The sequence below is a fragment of the Globicephala melas genome, chromosome 10, assembly GCF_963455315.2.
Source record: "Globicephala melas chromosome 10, mGloMel1.2, whole genome shotgun sequence".
Classification (NCBI taxonomy): domain Eukaryota; kingdom Metazoa; phylum Chordata; class Mammalia; order Artiodactyla; family Delphinidae; genus Globicephala; species Globicephala melas.
The window spans coordinates 62,636,470-62,653,014 of NC_083323.1; the positions used below are offsets into that span (position 1 = coordinate 62,636,470).

The 16,545-nt window shown below is 40.6% G+C and overlaps 1 protein-coding gene across 10 annotated transcripts in view; it reads left to right on the forward strand.

The window, feature by feature from the left end:
• RACGAP1 (Rac GTPase activating protein 1) overlaps positions 1–15,640 on the forward strand; it is a 33,473-nt gene extending 17,833 nt beyond the window's left edge. For 9 of the 10 annotated variants that reach the window (XM_060305762.1, XM_060305759.1, XM_060305758.1 and 6 more), the window contains 15 exons: positions 1,300–1,502; positions 2,527–2,663; positions 3,618–3,687; positions 5,359–5,412; positions 6,090–6,170; positions 6,947–7,064; positions 7,540–7,670; positions 8,318–8,482; positions 9,681–9,776; positions 9,864–10,062; positions 11,579–11,684; positions 11,860–11,992; positions 12,107–12,242; positions 14,142–14,250; positions 14,557–15,640. In XM_060305762.1, the coding sequence (XP_060161745.1) occupies positions 1,300–1,502; positions 2,527–2,663; positions 3,618–3,687; positions 5,359–5,412; positions 6,090–6,170; positions 6,947–7,064; positions 7,540–7,670; positions 8,318–8,482; positions 9,681–9,776; positions 9,864–10,062; positions 11,579–11,684; positions 11,860–11,992; positions 12,107–12,242; positions 14,142–14,250; positions 14,557–14,632 (1,814 nt within the window). In that variant the 3' untranslated portion in view covers positions 14,633–15,640. Of the gene's footprint in view, positions 1–1,299; positions 1,503–2,526; positions 2,664–3,617; positions 3,688–5,358; positions 5,413–6,089; positions 6,171–6,946; positions 7,065–7,539; positions 7,671–8,317; positions 8,483–9,680; positions 9,777–9,863; positions 10,063–11,578; positions 11,685–11,859; positions 11,993–12,106; positions 12,243–14,141; positions 14,251–14,556 lie in introns of those variants that run through there. The other variant, XM_060305766.1, reaches the window with a different exon arrangement.
• The last annotated feature ends 905 nt before the right edge of the window (positions 15,641–16,545 follow it).

The window sequence follows — 16,545 nt, forward strand, 5'->3', positions numbered from 1 at the left end:
GTTTTCTTTTTGTTTAAGTTAAGGAGAAAAAAACCCTTAGTAATGTGTTCCAAACTGTTAACTAAACCAGTATATCATTTAAAACTATTTGAATTTTGTAATAATATATTTTATTTTTTGAGATCCTTGATATTTGCGTTGTCTAAGATAACTAAGTCATAATATCCTGTTTTGCTAAAATCGATTGTTTACTAAAAACCTGTTTCCATATGTATCAGACTTGGTTTCTCTAGATTGAATTGTTATCCTAATTTGTAAATTTGAAATTTAGTCAAATTATTAAAATTGCTTTAAAAAAGCACTATATTATTTCTATGCTCTCAGGTTAAATTCAAATGGGAAAAGTACCCTTACTACCTGAGAATCTGCTAGCTTTGTGTGAATTTGGCCTAGTTTCAGCCGTAAACTGGGTTAGTTTAACCTGCAGCAGATGTATACCTTGGAAAGTTCCTCCATGATGCTGGTGGAGTGAAGCTTAGAGGTAGATTGAGGTTAACTAGAATAGTAAGGCATTATAGAATAGTCTTTGCCAGTAGCAGGTGATAAGAACGGATGCCACCAGGGTTATCATGCTTTGAGGTGCTGCCTTCCTTAGAAGGGATACTTTCTTTGCAGACATTTGAAAAGAGTCCACGTTCCTCTATCAGTGACTCACCCAAAGCTAGTATGATCTTCTCTTCCTCTGTCTTTCCAACTGGAATGTTTACATACCCTTCAGGGCTGTGTTAAACAGCAAAGGCAAATTGGCTCTTTACTTTCAAATCAGTATTTGTATAATTATATAGCTGAATGCAATTGTAGGCCTAGACATCTGTAATATTAATCTATATCTACTGGAGCATACTACAGTTACATTTGAATTTGCTGTTTAACGCCTCTCTGGCACAGCAATGCGTGACTCTAAAGGAGACTGTTTTTGTTTTATAGCTGTAACTGTCCTGGTGGGTGACAGCTACCCCAAAGGTATCCCCTTTGATTGCCTTCTGTTCAGGAGCTTTTACTGTTAGTGTTACATCTGGAGCCAGGTGACTAATGACTTACTTATTCCATAGCAGATGCCACTGGCTAAGCCAAAAGTAACTGGCCTATTGAAATAGGAATTGCTCCCCACAAAGCTCTCATCCAGAGTGATGGACATATATCCAGGATCTGCTCCTGGTTATTTTCAGATGGATTTGCCCATAGTTCATCTGGTCCCTTAATTATGCATTTGGAGTAAAACTAACCAGAGGACTCATTTATTAGAGCATTTATACTGTGTTTGGTGCTTGAATTATTAAAGTTTCCCCCTTTTCTTAGAATTTATCCAGTTGGCCAAGGACTTTGAAGAATTCCGTAAAAAGTGGCAGAGAACAGATCACGAGCTGGGCAAATACAAGGATCTTTTGATGAAAGTAGAGACTGAGCGTAGTGCTCTGGATGTTAAGCTGAAGCATGCACGCAATCAGGTGGATGTAGAGATCAAACGGAGACAGCGAGCTGAGGCTGACTGTGAAAAGCTGGTGTGTATTGTTTTTTATGCTAGAACTGTGACAGTGGGGACGGGGGAAGATCAACGGGTAATGTTTCCACTTGCCCAGGTATACCCAGTTTCTTCTACATTAAAGAACTAAAAGCAGTTTGTCTATGATTGGAGCTGAAATTGCAGCCAAGGAATCCTATTCTTCATAGGCTGAAATTTAAATTTAAAAAATTTTTTCTCCTTTAGACCTGAAACTTTTACTTAATAGACAGATTTCAAATGAGAATTTAAAGAATTAAAATTAAGGGGAAAGGCAGAGAAATAAATCCTAGCATATTTGATCTGTCTCATTGTTGATTATAAGTGCTACCTAGAACATCCTCATATAAGATGTCAATAGCTAGTACTTTGTCATTGATATAGGCAGGACAACTCTTAAGTCTTTCCTTCATCACTGCTCTTAATTTAGGGTAAAGGGATAGATGTATTCAACCAATGTGAACACTAGAACATAGAGCATTATCATTCTGATGTACCAGGGTGGGTCATGGTACAAAGGCAAGCCTTTGCTAGGAGGGACTAATTCATCTTCGTACAGTGTTAGATGCCTCAGTAAGCTCAAATTGTCTGGTTCCAGTGCATCACAGCTTTATATCCATTTTAATGCATTTTGCTCCACCATTTAGAAAGGTGGGTGGCTGCTTTGAGCTGTAGAAGAAGCCAATAATTGTCCTAATTAGCTGACACTAAAGTGTTTTTGCTATGTGAAATCTATTTTGGGACTCTCATTTTGCAGTACTGTCTTCTCTTGGATTAGCGGTTTGATCCAAAAGTCCTATAGCAGAAACCCCACTATTCTAGATGGAGTTCATTTTACCAGTCAGAAATCGGAGACACAACCTGGGCTTGTTGTGAATTAATATGCTATTGGTGTAGCAGCCTTCTTGAAGGCTCATTTGCATAATGCTGTATTTTAATGTCTTCTGGTCTGCCTGTCCCATAAATTTGAGGTGAAGCTTTCTCCCCTGGTTAGTTAGGCTGTTTTACTCTGCTTTGGTCTGTAGGAAAGACAGATTCAGCTGATTCGAGAGATGCTCATGTGTGACACATCTGGCAGCATTCAACTAAGCGAGGAGCAAAGATCAGCTCTGGCTTTTCTCAACAGAGGCCAACCATCCAGCGGCAATGCTGGGAACAAAAGGTGGGGGAACTGCATCTGTTGTTATCTGATCATCAGCAACACAGCTGTCATAAGTTCTTGTTATCTAAAGTCTTAGATATACTGCTTCTGGAATGTGTGCTGAATAAAGCAGAAAAAGACTTTGGAGGAAGGGTGTGTGGGAAATAAAGGCGCAGAGGCCTCCCTCTTTATTTTATTTTTTTATTTTTCCTTAGGATGTTTCATCATGGGTAAAATTTCATGTTGATGCTGAATTGCACATCAATAACTAATCTTGCACATTGCTAAGAAACCTAAAGGTGGAAGTGGCAGTTCAGCAATACTTCCAGTGTTTACTCTCTATAGAGCTCTCGTAGCTCTTCTGGTTTAGAAGGGCCTTCTGTGAGCCAAGACCAGACAATAATTTTGGTTCCACTGCATCGCTATTTAGAATAGTCTCAACCAGGCTTTCAATTTAACACCCCCAATACAATACGTAGGGAAAGGTCAGCACTCTTTTAGAGCTATTTATTTTGTTGCCTGGTTGTTTTATGGGGAATCTTTATAACTAAGAAGATGTACAGGCTTAATTTCTTAAAAAGCTAATGCTGGGTAATACTCTCTCTTGTAGAAAGCAACCACAATTGGGATCAAATTAAACTTCGCTCTTCTGCCTTGTGGATTTTTAGTAGCCTGTAGTACAGACTCAGCAGGGAATAGCACCCATACCCCTGAATGTAACTTTCAACTTCTGTTATAAGGCCTTAGCTGAAATAGCAACTGTGCTGCATGTGTGCTCCTGCACACACACACATAGTCCCCCATGAAAACCATAAAAAGCAACCCACCACAGCTAGGGTTTGAGCTTGTAGTTATCTCCACAGGGAAGATGCTACTGTGAAATTGCTGATGTTACCTGACAAGTGTGACTTGTTCTGGTGTTGGTGGGTTTTACTTTCCAGTTTTGTTTCTAACACTACTGTTTCACTCATTTAGACTGTCAACCATTGATGAATCTGGTTCCATTTTATCAGATATCAGCTTTGACAAGACTGATGAATCGCTGGTAATGAACACTTGATTTCTGAGAGTTATCTATTTTTCTTAACCCTGCTCCCTCAGGAATCTCTCTCCTGTCCTCTCTTCTGAAATTCCCTTATTACTATTTTATTAGTTGATACGTTATAGATACTGACTAGCATTTAAAAATATAAATATAAGCTGTAAGAGACTGGCTTATATATTTAATTTTTGGAAGTGAGAATATAGAATTTAGGATTTGGCATGAGGTTAAATTTATTTAACGGATCTGTGAGCTGCCTGTATTAATTGATTACTACATCTTGACTTATTAAAACCCCAGCTAGCAAAAAAATAATAATAATAATTAGCAAGACTCTATCCAGCCAGGGTTTATTTGCTGCTCTGGGGAGAATAGACTTGTGCCTTATTTCTAAATTAAACTGGTTCTTGAGGAAAACTTAGACATACTTCACAATTAGAAGGAAACCAGTGCCCTGAAACTTCAGCCAGAAGACTGATGAAAGTTTCCAGGCACTAGATAATGCTTTGATGAACAGTGGTTCACCTGTTTAAGCTGTTTGTTACCCTGCTTTTGTGGGGCAGAACCCTTCTTGTAACTTATGGTGGTGTTTCTCCATAAAAGGTCATCTCCTGATATTTCAATCTTTGATGTTCCAGAGACTTGTAGTTTATTGGTTTATGTATCTCTCCTATTTTACTGGCTGGAAGCTAGCAAACAAAACAATAAATCAGGAGGTTATTAGTAGTTGGTTTTCTGATGATAGCAAAATAAATGACAACTACTTGTTACATAGGCAGGGTTTTATGTCCAAATTGTCAGAGTTTGACTAGGGAAATAATTGCCGTTTTGTAGATATTAGTATTAGGTATCACCTTTTTGAAATAAGGAATGACATAGTCTGGGATATGTAATAAAACTAGAATATACTACTGGCTGATTTTAGAGCTAGACCTATGATATGGTATCTGTTGTAACTGAAGCTGAATCAAACAACCAGTAACTAAATCACTTGACCATAAATTGGAGAGGTTAAATTTATTTAGCTAAGCTATATACGACTGTTTTTGGATTTTGTGTTTTCAGGGATGATCAGGATCAGGAGGTCATAGGTAGCTACTAAAAATGAATGCAAATGGTTAAAATGAGCAAAGTGAACTAGACCACAGTGAAAGACAAATAATTCTTCAGTGTCCACATGAATGTCTTTTTTAGGGCCCAAGGAGGAGGGATGATTGAGAGATGTAAAACCTAAATTAGAACTTTTAAAGTGGCTACATTGTACAGAACATCTGATTAGACGATAGCAATCCCTTAAGAGTAAGGCTCACATCTAACGCCAGCAGTATAGTGCCCAACATTCTGTAAGTTCTAAAACTAATTACAAAAATAATCAGAAATAAAGGACCGGGCACCGAAGATAATCACGACAGAAGTTGATTCTTTAACCTTTTCTTGCCTCTTTGGTATTGATTCCTGATTCTATTATAATAGCTTCAATTTTGGAAAGAAAGCATGTTAACTCACTACAGCTCTATAGCTATAACATTTGAGACCCTCCCTTTCTGTCTCCCCAAATTGTGAGTTAGGTACTCTGACTCAAGAGGCCTTTAAAATTCTCTGTAAATTTATTTGTACAGGGTTTAGGGGAGGACTAACCAAAGAAAGAAATTAATACAGTTTAATTGTCAACAGGATTGGGATTCTTCTTTGGTCAAGACTTTTAAACTGAAGAAGAGAGAAAAGAGGGTATGTATGGTTTTGTTTAGTTTTGGGGTTTTTTTGTGTTTGTTTGTTTGGTTTTACAAAGTAACAATAAAAGACTTTTCTCCAGAAATGTTGCCATTGTACTGCATTCCTGACATGTTGCTCTAGCTGTTGTTAAACACAGATTACAAGAGAATCCATGTTGCAGGGGCAGTAATTGATGTTCCTTGATGTCCTAACTCAGGACAGGATCCCATCCTGTTTCACTCTTCTGGGCTGCTCTCAGTTCATTCATGGAGAGTAAAAGGATATATTTAAGTTTGTTTGAGTTGTCATATGAATTTTTATGCAGGACTTTTGTGCTCTGATATAAGTTTCAGATGAAATGTGTGTATAATGGGATATACAGAGATCTATCTTTGTGCTTGTTTAGGGTCCTTAATATGTTTCCAAAGACTTCATGTCCTTAGATAGGATTCCACTCTACTTTTTCTGGTGCTGTCATCTAAATTTTTCCAAAGCTTGCTTGTTTCTTATAGGGCACTGAGGGCATTTTTGTGTTGGTACAACTTAAGCTTCATGTGGAAATAGGCAGTGAGAGAGTGCACAGTCCTGGTACCTAGGACTTGCATCCAAGTTATCCAATGGAATAATTTTATCTTTTGTGCTTCAGATCTTCTATTTGGCACTAAAGTTCTTGGTTTTTGCCCCATCTCTAGCGCTCTAGTAGCCGACAGTTCATTGATGGTCCACCCGGACCTGTAAAGAAAACTCGTTCCATTGGCTCCACAGCAGACCAGGTAAGAATAGCCAGGCCAGGGCCTCCCTGGTGGCACAGTGGTTAAGAATCTCCCAGTGGTTAAGAACCCTGGGTCATGGGTTCGAACCCTAGTCTGGGAAGATCCCACATGCCGCAGAGCAGCTAAGCTCGTGTGCCACAACTACTGAGCCTATGCTCTAGAGCCTGCGAGCCACAACTGCTGAGCCCGAGTGCCACAACTAGTGAAGCCTGCGCGCCTAGAGCCCATGCTTCGCAACAAGAGAAGCTACCACAATGAGAAGCCCACGCACTGCGACAAAGAGTAGCCCTTGCTCTCTGCAACTAGAGAAAGCTTGTGCGCAGCAACGAAGACTCAGCACAGCCATAAATAAATAAATACATAAAAGAATAGCCAGGCCAAGAGAATTGTGGTCTTGAACACATCAAAGTTTAGCGGCCCCAAGCATTAAAAATCCTAAGTCAACATTGCAGTGTTATTTTGAGAGAGATGTTCAGTGAGCGTTTTTCTGTGTAATAGGATCCTTATCATCCATATGAATAGAGTAGTAAACAGCTGTCAGCTTTATGTGTGGTTCTTAGTTGTTTGTATGTGTGTTCCTGACCTGTATTTCTATTTGAAAGTATGAGATTTCAACTTTAAGAGTGTTTGGGGCTGGGGGCTTAAGTCCTGACCTGAGCTAAGTCCTTAAGTCCTGACCTAATTCCTGAGACTCAGGAATTTTTTAACTATTCCAAAACACCTATAGTAGAGGGGAAATTAGATTTATCCTTCCCTCATTACAACCTTTGTTTCAGGGAAATGAATCCATAGTTGCAAAAACTACAGTTACTGTTCCCAATGATGGCGGGCCCATTGAAGCTGTGTCCACTATTGAGACTGTGCCATATTGGACCAGGAGCCGAAGGAAAACAGGTCTGCTGGGTTTGTGGCTGAATTGCCTGTGTAAAACAACTGGTAAAATCTGGGGAGAATTGGTTTCTTAGAACCCTCATGAGGCAGGGGTTGGATGTTTTGGGTAGTTGCTTACTGAGGGCCAGAGCACTGTTTGTGTCATGCCCTGCCTTTGGCTTGCTAGCCTGGCCTACACCACTATATAACTTGTTTCTCTGGAAACAGTTTTTTGCATAGCCATTGTATTCACTTCTGATTATTGTTACAGATTACTGGTTATCTACCAGTTATATTAAAATTGGGGTTAAAAATCCAGAAGGGGGAATTCCCTGGTGGTCCAGTGGTTAGGACTCTGCGCTTTCTGCTGAGGGCCCGGGTTCAATCCCTGGTCGGGCAACTGAGACGCCACAAGCCATGCAGCGCAACAAAAAGAAAAAAAAAATTCAGAAGGAACAAAATACCTAAGACACAAAGCTTAGAGTTGCCTGCTTTCTAGGTACTTTACAGCCTTGGAATAGTGACTCCACCTTGAGCAGCAGGCAGCTGGAGCCAAAAACCGACACAGACGGCTCCAGCACTCCACAAAGCAATGGAGGGATGCGCCTGCATGACTTTGTCTCTAAGACGGTAAATCTGGGATTGCTGCTGCTCTTGGGCACATCTACTTTTTAAATTGTGGGAGTAATATTTACTAGCAACAAATTTAAATACTTTAGTGTTGTAAAGTTAAATGTCGAATTTCCTTCCTCCTTCTTATCCCACTTTCCAGGGTTACAGAGGGTGTGTATCTTTCCGTTCTGTGAGTAATATTAAATTAAAAGAAAGCAACTTTTCAGAAGCAGTTGTTTGTGCTTTTTAGTGACATGTATTTACATTTCATGCTTGAACATGGCACGTTTTAACTTTGTCCCACTTGATTTACTCATAAAAACCCGAGCAAACTGACTGAGGCTCAGAGGAATTAACTGACTTGTTTGAGCCACAGGATAGTAAGTAGCAAAGTTAACATGGGGGTTTTCTGACTCCTTGCCAACAAATTCTTTCCACTACTGTACAGTGATCCCTTGCAGCTGGATGCCCTTATGCAAGTTACTTAGCCACCTTTTGCTTCTGTTTCCTTATCTTAAAAAAATTATAGGATTATTGTGAGAATTACACAAGTAAATATGTGTAAAGGGATGAGGAAGTTGTTTGGCACATGCTAAGTGCTTAATAAACATCGGTTGATATGATGATAATTTTCTAATTCATACTACTTCCTGTTTCATCCTCAGGTTATTAAACCCGAATCTTGTGTACCATGTGGAAAGCGAATAAAGTTTGGCAAGCTGTCTCTGAAGTGTCGAGACTGTCGTGTGGTCTCTCATCCAGAATGTCGGGACCGCTGTCCCCTTCCCTGCATTCCTACCCTGATAGGGACACCTGTCAAGATCGGAGAAGTATGTATGACCTGTGGGAACCATCATTGTGTTATGGCTTCTTTAGCTTTTAAAAGCTTTAGGTCATTTTTTTCAAAAATTAATGATGCCACATATATTTTTTCCCACAAATAATGAATAGAAATTGTAAAATGTTAACCTGCAGCAGAATCCTATTTGGGTTTGTCTGTCTGTTTAGTAACCTTTCTAAACCAAACTCCTCTTCCTTTTCCTTCCCTCCCTTCCCCTTTCTCTCTCCCTCCCTTTCCTTGTTTTCATCCTATTTTCCTTCTCCCTTCCCTCCCCCGCTTCGTTTTCTCTGCCTCCTCCTTCCCCTCCCCATCCCATCCGATTTTGTAAAATTTCAAACATATACAAAAGTAGAGAGGTTAGTATAACTAACCCTAGCTCCTATCACTCAACTTCCACAATCACTGATTCGTGTCCAGTCTTGATTTATTAATACCCCCATCTACTCTTCACCCTGTTCAGTGAATTATTTTGAAGCAAATCCCAGCCATCATGTAATTTCATCTTTGACTATTCTTTTTCTTATGTTAGAGATATTCCATACTATGCTCTTTAGATTATTTCTAAAGTTTGATTCATTAAGAAATTATTGTTATAAGCAACAGTAGCAAGAATCAAAACAAAATGGCTATGCTGCTACCCAGCCTCCAGCAAATCAAAGGTTACTTTTCTTTAATCTTAAGAGTTCTTATCCATGCATGTAATTTTTTACAAATTTTCTGTATTCTAATATAGAACCATGGAGTTCTCTCCTACAGATAGGTTTGTGTCATGATCAACTGTGAGTTAGTTGTGTTAAATAATTTTTCTTACTAAGAATAATTACAGTATAGAAAAGGCTTTCTTTTTTAGAGTAATAAATTAGTTTATATTATACTCCATACCTGTGATCTCATTATTGCTTTCTTTCTGATGCCCTTGACTATAAGAGGAGCAGGGGCAGAGTTGTAGCTAGTGGTCTTTTATTACTTGTTCATGCAAGAGTGTGGTATATGTGACCATAAATCAGTCCTGGTGTGGAGGTAGGAAAATAATTGAGTCTTTGTTTTAATACATGCTTTGGGAAGAGGAATTTAAAAGTAAACATGATGTCCCAGCCTGAATATTAGTCTGGGGATGGCTCTTTCCATTGGTCTTCATCTGCTGGTCTAAGTGGTGTAAATACTAATTTTAAACTCGCCTTTTTCAGGGAATGCTGGCAGATTATGTGTCCCAGACTTCTCCAATGATCCCTTCAATTGTTGTCCACTGTGTAAATGAGATTGAGCAGAGAGGGCTGACCGAGGTAAGAGTCCACCCTTGGAGAGGGTGAATTTGTTACTTGTGTCAGTAATTAAGAGGTTTTTAACTGAAAGTGTCATCTTGATAATAGACAGGCCTGTATCGGATCTCAGGCTGTGACCGGACAGTAAAAGAGCTGAAAGAGAAATTCCTCAGAGTGAAAACTGTACCCCTCCTCAGCAAAGTGGATGACATCCATGCTATCTGTAGCCTCCTGAAAGACTTCCTTCGAAACCTCAAAGAACCCCTTCTGACCTTTCGGCTAAACAAGACCTTTATGGAAGCAGCAGGTAAGGGCAGATCTTAATACTTAAATGTGGGACTTCCCTGATGGTCCAGTGGTTAAGATCCCTCACTCCCAATGCAGGGGGCCTGGGTTCGATCCCTGGTCAGGGAACTAGATCCCCACATGCTGCAACTAAAAGATTCCGCGTGCCGCAACAAAGATCCTGCACCCAGCAGCCGCAGCTAAGACCCAGTGCAGCCAAATGAATTTAAAAAACAAAAAAAAAAACCCTTAAATGTGAGTCCCATGGGGCAGGAATTTTTGACTTTTCTGTTTCCTGTTTTCTGTTTTATCCCCTGCCTGGTACGTGCCTGAAACATAGCAGTTGCTCAGATATTTTGATGGATGAATAACTCTATCCACGTTCCCCACGGCTATCCTCTTCCTATCTAAACTGTATAGGGTCCTAACAGGTTTTTTTGTTGTTGCTTTGTGTTGTGTTTTTGGTCAAGTTTTAGGTTGTCCTTTTGAACTTGGAGTCATCTTTGATTTTTTTACCTCACGCCCAGCATCTAATCCATTGGCAAATCATGTCAACAAAGGCCCTGTAAATATATCTTAAATTTAAACTGTGTCACTCCTATTATTATCTTGACCTCTCTTACCCTGGAGTGATGTAAGAACCTACTGGTTTTCCTGTTTCTACTCTTGCCCTCTACAGTATAATCTTCACACAGAAGCTAGAGTGGTCCTTTTAAAATTTAAGTTAGGTAATGTCCCTTCTGTCCTCAGTATTCTCCAAAGTCTTCCCAAAAGTCTCAGAATAAAATCCACAGTCCTTAACAAGCCCCAAAGACCCCACATGATTTGGGTCCTGGCAACATCATTTCTTTCAACACCCTTCCCCTCCTTTCTTCTTTTCTAGTTACACTGGAATTCTTGCAGTTCTTAGAACATAACCAAGCTTACTCCCATCGAGGCCATCATGTTTGTTGTCTCAGCCTGGAGTGATTTGCTCCTTTATTTCCTTTCAGGTTTCTTTTTGGATAGCTTGTCCTCAGAAACACCTTTCCTGACCACCTTGTCAGAAAGAACAGCTACCATTACTTTCTAGTTTCTTGCCTGCCTTACTGTTTATTATACGTATCACTGTCTGATAGGTATTTGCTTTTTGACTGACTCCTCCGGTAGCATGAGGCAAGGTCCTTCGTTTAGTTCTGCTTGATCCTGAGCACTTAGAACAGTGCCTGGCACATAGTAGACTCTTAACATGTTTTGTGAACGAATACCTTCTTAATAATTGTAGTCACTGCACTTATATGTCTGCATTCCTGGAAACATGAGTTTCCAGCTGCTTTCCCTAACTGCAAGAGCTGGTTTTTTAAGAGTTCTGATTTCTAATATTGAGCTGTTGGCCAATATCCTGCTTGTTAATGAAACTAGAGTCTGGTGCAGTCATGAACCTAATCAGAAGTTTCAGAAGCTGACTGTATAGATGAGACTTTGTGATCGATAACTTGGAAGGCCCGCTGTCAAAGGAAAGAAGTCTAGGCCTCTTGGTACTTTCTTTTCATTTATAGAAATCACAGATGAGGACAACAGCATAGCTGCCATGTACCAGGCTGTTGGTGAACTGCCCCAGGCCAACAGAGACACATTAGCTTTCCTCATGATTCACTTGCAGAGGTGAGTAGAGCAGAAATTTGTCTCTGGGAGTCAGGGAATTTTGCCAAGGGGAAGAGAATGGGGTTGGGTGTTAGAGAGGGAATGTGAGGGCTGAATTGTTTTCCTATAGATCTTATATTTTGATCCGCTTTTAAGCAGAGGGACAAGTCTTCTAATTTAATGCTCTTTTACTTAGAGTGGCTCAGAGCCCAAGCACTAAAATGGATGTTGCCAATCTGGCTAAAGTCTTTGGCCCTACAATAGTTGCCCATGCTGTGCCCAATCCAGATCCAGTGATAATGTTACAGGACATCAAGCGTCAACCCAAGGTAAGCAAGCATGTATGTCTATATACGTGAACTTGGGTAACATAACAGGAGAGAATGGTGAGAGGTAAAAGCCCTGAGCATTGGAAGTTTGCTAACATATTTGATGGCATTTAGGTGGTAGAGCGCCTGCTTTCACTACCCCTGGAATACTGGAGTCAGTTCATGATGGTGGAACAAGAGAACATTGACCCCATGCATGTCATCGAAAACTCAAATGCCTTTTCAACACCACAGACCCCAGATGTTAAAGGTAAGGCAAGGCCTAAGGTGTGCTTTTTAAAGGGCCTGACTCCCTCTCTGGTTTTTGGTCAGGTGCCCTCTCCTTGCCTTTGCTAGAGCTGTTTGAAATGTATATTCTTCAATAAAATTAAAATAATTTTGAGAATGTTAAAGAAAAATTTGTACAGTTCCATCCTATTTTTTTTTCACTTTTCCATATTCTCCTTTCTTTACCCATATGGATATTTTTAAAACATATAGATAGACTAAGTTAGATATAATTATTTCTTATTTTACTTAGCATTTTGTGAGAACTTTCTCTGTTACTATATAATCTTATTTATCATTTTTATGGTTGTAAACTAGAATTTGCTTAAATATTCTATTAGGTATTGATGTTGTTTTTCAACTTTTCATAATTACATATAGTGATGCCATCAACATTATATGTATGTACCTTTTTTTTCCTAATGATAAATTCCCAGGAGTGGGAATTACTGAATTAAAAGTTTTAAACATTTTTGTTTCTTGGTATGTTTTACCAACTTGATTTCTTTCTTTCTTTCTTTAATATAGATTTTAAAAATAAATGTATGTATTTATTTATTTATTTATTTAACTTATGACTGCATTGGGTCTTCGTTGCTGCGCGCGGGCTTTCTTTAGTTGTGGCAAGTGTGGGCTACTCTTCATTGCGGTGCATGGGCTTCTCATTGCAATGGGTTTTCTTGTTGGGGAGCATGGGCTCTAGGTGCATGGGCTTCAGTAGTTGTGGTGCACAGGCTTTAGTAGTTGTGGCTCACGGGCTTAGTTGCTCCGCGGTATGTGGGATCTTCCTGGACCAGGGCTTGAACCCGTGTCCCCTGCACTGGCAGGTGGATTCTTAACCACCGTCCCACCAGGGAAGCCCCAACTTGATTTTTTAAAGGCTTTTGCCAGTTTGTACTGCCACCAAAAATACATGAGGCTGGTTTCATTCCAACTTCACTGGCTTCGGAGACCTATTCTTTCATTATTGCAAATTCCTTTTTTTTTTGCGGTACGGGGGCCTCTCACTGTCGTGACCTCTCCCGTTGCGGAGCACAGGCTCCGGACGCGCAGGCTCAACGGCCATGGCTCACGGGCCCAGCTGCTCTGCGGCATGTGGCATCTTCCCGGACCGGGGCACGAACCCGTGTCCCCTGCATCGGCAGGCGGACTCTCAACCACTGCGCCACCAGGGAAGCCCCGCAAGTTCCTTTTTAAGGGAGCATATTGTTTTTTCTAGTATAGGAAAAATCAAATGATGTTAGATTTGTGAAGTTTGGAGTTTGAGAATGGCTTAACTCAGAAAATGAGTGTGAGAATGGCTTAACTCAGAAAATGAATGTCAACTACTCACTGAGCAGTTGCTTGCATAGTTCAAAAAATATACTGGGGCTTCCCTGGTGGTGCAGTGGTTGAGAGTCTGCTTGCCAATGCAGGGGACACGGGTTCGAGCCCTGGTCTGGGAAGATCCCACATGCCGCGGAGCAACTAGGCCCGTGAGCCACAACTGCTGAGCCTGCGCGTCTGGAGCCTGTGCTCCGCAACAAGAGAGGCCACGATAGTGAGAGGCCCGCGCACCGCGATGAAGAGTGGCCCCCGCTCACCACAACTAGAAAAAGCCCTCGCACAGAAACGAAGACGCAACACAGCCATAAATAAATAAATAAAATTAAAAAAAAAATATATATATATATATATATATATATATATATATATATATATATATATATATATATATACTGGTGTGTTATAAAATGATGACAAAACTGACCTCTGGGACTTTGCTAGGTCTCTAACCTTAGCTCTTAAGTGTTTCACAGGATATTCAGCTTAATACTGGCTGCCTGCAAGAGTGCTTTCTTTTTTCCCTTCCTTTAAAAATATGTCTTACCTTTGATTGAAGTGAGTTTACTGGGGCCTGTGACCACTCCTGAGCATCAGTTCCTCAAGACTCCTTCATCCAGCTCCCTGTCACAGAGAGTCCGCTCCACCCTCACCAAGAACACTCCCAGGTATGCAAAATTGGTCTGCTCAGGAAGTAAAAAATGACTGCTTCCTTAGACTTCTTTCCCATCATGCTGAAGCTTACTGAAAGAAAAATTGAATTAGATCTTAGCTAGCAGCTCGACTTTAAAAGCCCCTTTTTAAAAAGGGTCTGAAGGTCTTTACTGTTTCCTCTCCCTCATCTCAGGTGACAAAGAATAGCTTACAGAGTAGTTGTTGAGGGTTTCCTACTTTAATTGATTATGTCAAGTAATGTTACAGTTGTTTATCATTTTTTATAGAATACTTTTCCAGTTCATTCTCTTTTTCTTTAGATTTGGGAGCAAAAGCAAGTCTGCCACCAACCTAGGACGACAAGGCAACTTTTTTGCTTCTCCAATGCTCAAGTGAAGTCACGTCTCCTGTTACTTGCCAGCGTTTACCGACTACAAGGAAGGGCACACCTGTACTCTCTGCTCTGCAGCCTCCTGTACTCATTACTACTTTTAGCATTCTCCAGGCTTTTAATCAAGTTTAATTGTGCATGGGGGTTTTATGAAAACTATTTATATCTCCTTCTCCTCAAGTAATGTAATATCAACACCTTGTGCTGTCATCGGGAGCTTTTAGATGGGAGATCTTTACAGGGGTAGAAGTGGGATATGAAATTCGTTGTGATTCTTTTGGGGGCTGGGGGTACATCCCTTTGCCTTAAAGCCAAATTCTCTCATGTAATGACCTTTCTCTGGTGTAATTTCCATGAGACAGTGGTAGAAGCCCTACCTCTTTGGTAAGATTGACTTGTCTCAGGGTGGGGAGTGGGAGGGCAGGGTAAAGAAAGGTTTTGACAGAAGATTTAGGATGGCTCCTTCGAGAACTTGGAAATTCCCCTTCCCCCATTATGAACTGAGCTATAACACGGAGCCTTCATAGAAATGGGGTACGGTGAGGACTGAACTAATAGTGGGAGTGTGCTTAGCTTTAATTTGGATTGATTAGGTTTAATAGTGTTAAGTGGCACAACCTTGTAAAAGTGATACTACGATTTATATTTATTTCTAATGGGCCTCTGGCTGGACTTTGGGTTTGGTTGGGGTCAAAGCCAGTTTGTTCTTAAGTTGAATTCATTCTGATGCTTGACACCCCCCACCCCCTTGTCCATTTAGAAGCCCTGCTTCTAAAAGTCAGTGTACCATCTGTTTGGCACTCAACTAACAATTAAGAGTAGGCTACAAGGGAGGATTGTCAATATTTTGAGTGGCAAGAAAAGCCACAGTCATTTTGTCTTTGCACTTTGGATACTGAAATCTTCCTGTGTAACATAGCTACATCTAGATAAATATGAGCTTTTTCTTCTATTAAAATTATTTCCAATGTCTATCAAAATGCTTTCTTTTATAGAATGTTTATGACCCATAGTGGCCTATAAAACATGTATTTGGAATAATATTTGGAAAAAAGTAAATAGTTTTTTTTCAAAATGAATGTAAGGTTGGTTTTCTTGTCCTGGAAGGTAACCTTAAATTCCTTTTTTTTAGGAAATATTTTTCCTCAAAGTGTCATGAGTCTATCATTCATTTATCCCCTCCCCCATCACCACCTTCTCCCAACTTCACCACCACCAGGAGTTTGTTTCTTCGTTTCAGTCTCTTTCATTGTCCAAATTGAAGTCCTAGATTTTTCCTGACTCTTACCCTCTTGTTTTTTGGGGTTTTTTTGCAGTACGCGGGCTTCTCACTGTTGTGGCCTCTTCCGTTGCGGAGCACAGGCTCCGGACGCGCAAGCTCAGCAGCCATGGCTCACGGGCCTAGCCGCTCCGCGGCATGTGGGATCTTCCCGGACCGGGGCATGAACCCGTGTCCCCTGCATCGGCAGGCGGACTCTCAACCACTGTGCCACCAGGGAAGCCCTTACCCTCTTGTTTGAAGAAATGACTTTAAACAAAAAACAAACTTTTTAAACAAGTCTTTAGGGATCAGAATGGTGCAGAAAAACAACAACAACAGCAACAACCCAAACGATTCTGTCTGGCTCACTGCCTGGAACATCCTTCACTGCTGGAAGTGACTCTGGAGTGAGCTGGGATGATTAACTGAGGGCACCTGCACTTGGAACTCTGAAGCTGGTGAACAGAATGTATCTGAGATTGAACGTAAACAGTGGCAGGCTTAATAGAGAGAGGAGGCAACCTACTGGCTTTTCTCCCAGGAGGTGGCAGCTCTCGCAGCAGGGCCCATCTGCCTCAGCAAATTGACAGAAGATGGGTCCCGTCTCGAGACCCTTACCCCCTTTTACACACACACACACACACACACACAGGACTG